The sequence below is a fragment of the Vollenhovia emeryi genome, unplaced genomic scaffold, assembly GCF_000949405.1.
Source record: "Vollenhovia emeryi isolate VEMERY1.0 unplaced genomic scaffold, V.emery_V1.0 DF943942.1, whole genome shotgun sequence".
NCBI classification, from domain to species: domain Eukaryota; kingdom Metazoa; phylum Arthropoda; class Insecta; order Hymenoptera; family Formicidae; genus Vollenhovia; species Vollenhovia emeryi.
In genome coordinates, this window is record NW_011962424.1 from 36 (window position 1) to 2777 (window position 2742).

Sequence of the window (2742 nt, forward strand, 5' to 3'; positions counted from 1 at the left end):
GGATGGAAGAAGAGGAAAGACTGGACAAGACGAGGAAGGACGAAGGAGCGTGGAGCGGGAGGAGCGGGAAGGAGAAACAGAGGGACACGGAATGAAAGAGGGAGGGGAAAAAGGAAAAATGTAAGGTCGCTAATGGCCAGGCAAGAAAATAAAATGTAAATGTAAAGGTTTTTGGGAACGTTTTTACTGGAAAAAACGCCTTTCCAGCCCCGGAAGGGGAATGAAATAAAGAATTGAATTGAATTGATATGTGATCTATTTTGCTTCTCTATTACTAATTGATATTATTTACAATAAGTTCTGCATTTTTCAGCCGAATCTATCAATGGGGAAGCTTTCTTAGAACTTTCAGATTCAGATTTTAAAGAATTAAAACTCAAATTAGGACCCAGAAAAATAATAACAAAATTGCTTCATGAGATAAAACAGAAATCATTTGTAAGTTTGCATATTATGTGTAGTATAATACATAAAATCTATAACCTAAATTACTGTGTAGTATGTATAATCTATAATCTAAATTACTGCAATTGGATATTAGTATCTTATTTTTACATTCTTTTTTACCAGATAGTACTGGATAACTTTCCTATTGATAATCTACTAGAAGTATTGCACAAAGAAAATAAAATAGAAGAAATCGTAACAAGAACATCTGTTGAAAATATTGTAACATCAAGCCAACACTCATCGCAAACTATATCCAATGAAATAACCGCTTCTACTAGTTCTGCTGAAAGACTTTTCCAAAACGATCAGCTACAGGGTCATTCCCGACAACTTTCAACGCTTTCTTCCTTTATACAGTTGCCTCAATCAGAACTAAATTTGAATATATTCTCGGTAAAATTTTTACATTCTCAGAAATACATTTAAAATTGAGATTTGTATAATATCTCTGAATCTGTTTATTTTACGTTTTCTTGTTTTATTTTCAGCGCTATGGAAGTGTAGAAAAAACACTAGAGAACCACGTGCAAGGTGCCTCTATATTGAAAGCTGCACGTAAAGGCTCTTTCAATGAATCTGATAGGAGAGCCCTTGTACGTATTGTTGTAGCTGAACTTATTTTAGCACAAAACAATAATTAGTAAGATACTTCCTAACTTCTGATTCAATCCTTATCATGATAGTGCATGAAATATAATAGCAGTTTGTTTTAGTTATCCTCCGGATGAAGCCAAAGTATCACTTGCAAGTGCCATTGTTTCTGAATTTCCTTTACTAAGACATAATGTAAAAGGATTTAAAGGATATGTAAGTTCAAGAAAACGATATTCAGTGATTTTTCATGATTATTAATATTTATTATTAATATTCAATGCAATATTTTTAGGAACATTACTATGATCCCAAAACTAGACAAGGATTCATTGAATATCGTTTGTGGACAGTCCGCACAAAACTTTCTCCTAGGAAAAAGAAATATTCTGCAATGGCTTTAAAAAGAAAAGCACAATGCTTAAAGGAAAATTACAAAGTTTCAGGTAATGATATGGTGCTTCTCCAGGAATCTATTTTAGAGGAAAAGGTTCGTCAATATATCTTGGAATTTCTGTTTTTAAATAGTTCGTTCAAATATGTAACATAATTGTATTTTGAGTTGTACTTTTGCTTCCAGTTATCATGGATGAAACATAAGATGCCATCCGACAGTAATAAGGAATTGATTAAAAACTGTCTTGCGGAAACTTTCCCAAATAGGAGACAATGATTTTAAATGTTGGCCCTGTTATCTCAAGCATTTTTGAAAGATATCCACGCCTTCTAGACTATCATGGTGAAATGGTGAGTTTGAAGTCAGTTTCTTAAATTTGGGATTAGAAGTAATGGAGTATATAATTTCTTTATTTTTCAGATAGAACAAGACTTTATTGGGATTTATCCGGATTATGAAGACAACTTTCTGGCAAAAGTTCCTTCCTTTTATACTAATAAAATTATTAGTTATGCTACACAGTACAAACCAGATATTATGAAAAAAAACGAATGAATTTCCTATTAATGATGGTAAGTGTTTCAGAGTAATAAATGTTTCCATTTACTGTTAAATCTATTTATTGATCAGAGTAGTTCTAACTAAAAAGTAAAATGTTTTACAACGTGCCTGGTTTTTCTTTTTATCAGATGCTTTACGGGCTTTAATAATTCTAAGTCTTCTCTTGCCTTCATCAAATTCTGCAAAAAAGAATAATGGAGTAAAAAGCGAAGGCAGGAAAAACATGAGTAGTTCTGACATTATCTTTTATTTTACTTTGGCGTTTTTCTAAAGTAATTTACACACGCTTTTTATTTGTTATAGTTGAAAAAAATAGATAAAAATTCGAGTTCTAGCAATGTCGAAGTACCAAACCCTCATCTCATAAAAATTTTGCCGGTAGGTTTGAAGCTTTTTGTCACTATGTATATCTATGATACCTTTTTAAAAAAAGGTAAAAAAAGCACCAAGTCTAAGCTCCAATTCAACCGAATTTATTTTGTTACTCTATCTTTTTTGCAAAAGTATAATCTCTCCAAAAATATCTTTACTGCAAAAGTATCTTCTTTACAAAAATAGTGTCTCCACAAAAATCTTCTGTACAAAAATATCGTCTCTAAATAATCGTCTCTCAATAAAATCTTTAGTTTGATTTTTTAAGAAATATAACATTTTTTAATCAGACCCTAATGCTAAAGCAACTAGTTTGTATAAATATCCGTTGTTTTATTTGGCGCAATTTGTTGATATCATTACTTTTGTGG

General features: G+C 31.4%; 1 protein-coding gene across 2 annotated transcripts; it reads left to right on the top strand.

Moving 5' to 3' along the window:
- Positions 1-240: 240 nt before the first annotated feature.
- On the top strand, positions 241-2226 carry LOC105564534. Of its 2 annotated transcripts, XR_001009128.1 has the most exons (6): positions 241-843; positions 939-1090; positions 1164-1257; positions 1337-1531; positions 1622-1788; positions 1859-2226. XR_001009128.1 is itself a non-coding variant. In XM_012016976.1 (5 exons), the coding sequence occupies exons 1-5, from the start codon at positions 454-456 to the stop codon at positions 1712-1714; spliced, it is 924 nt and encodes a 307-aa protein (XP_011872366.1). In that variant the 5' UTR covers positions 241-453; the 3' UTR covers positions 1715-2226. The 2 variants fall into 2 exon arrangements, 1 of the variants encoding a protein (XP_011872366.1); XM_012016976.1 differs by having other exon boundaries at positions 1622-2226.
- The last annotated feature ends 516 nt before the right edge of the window (positions 2227-2742 follow it).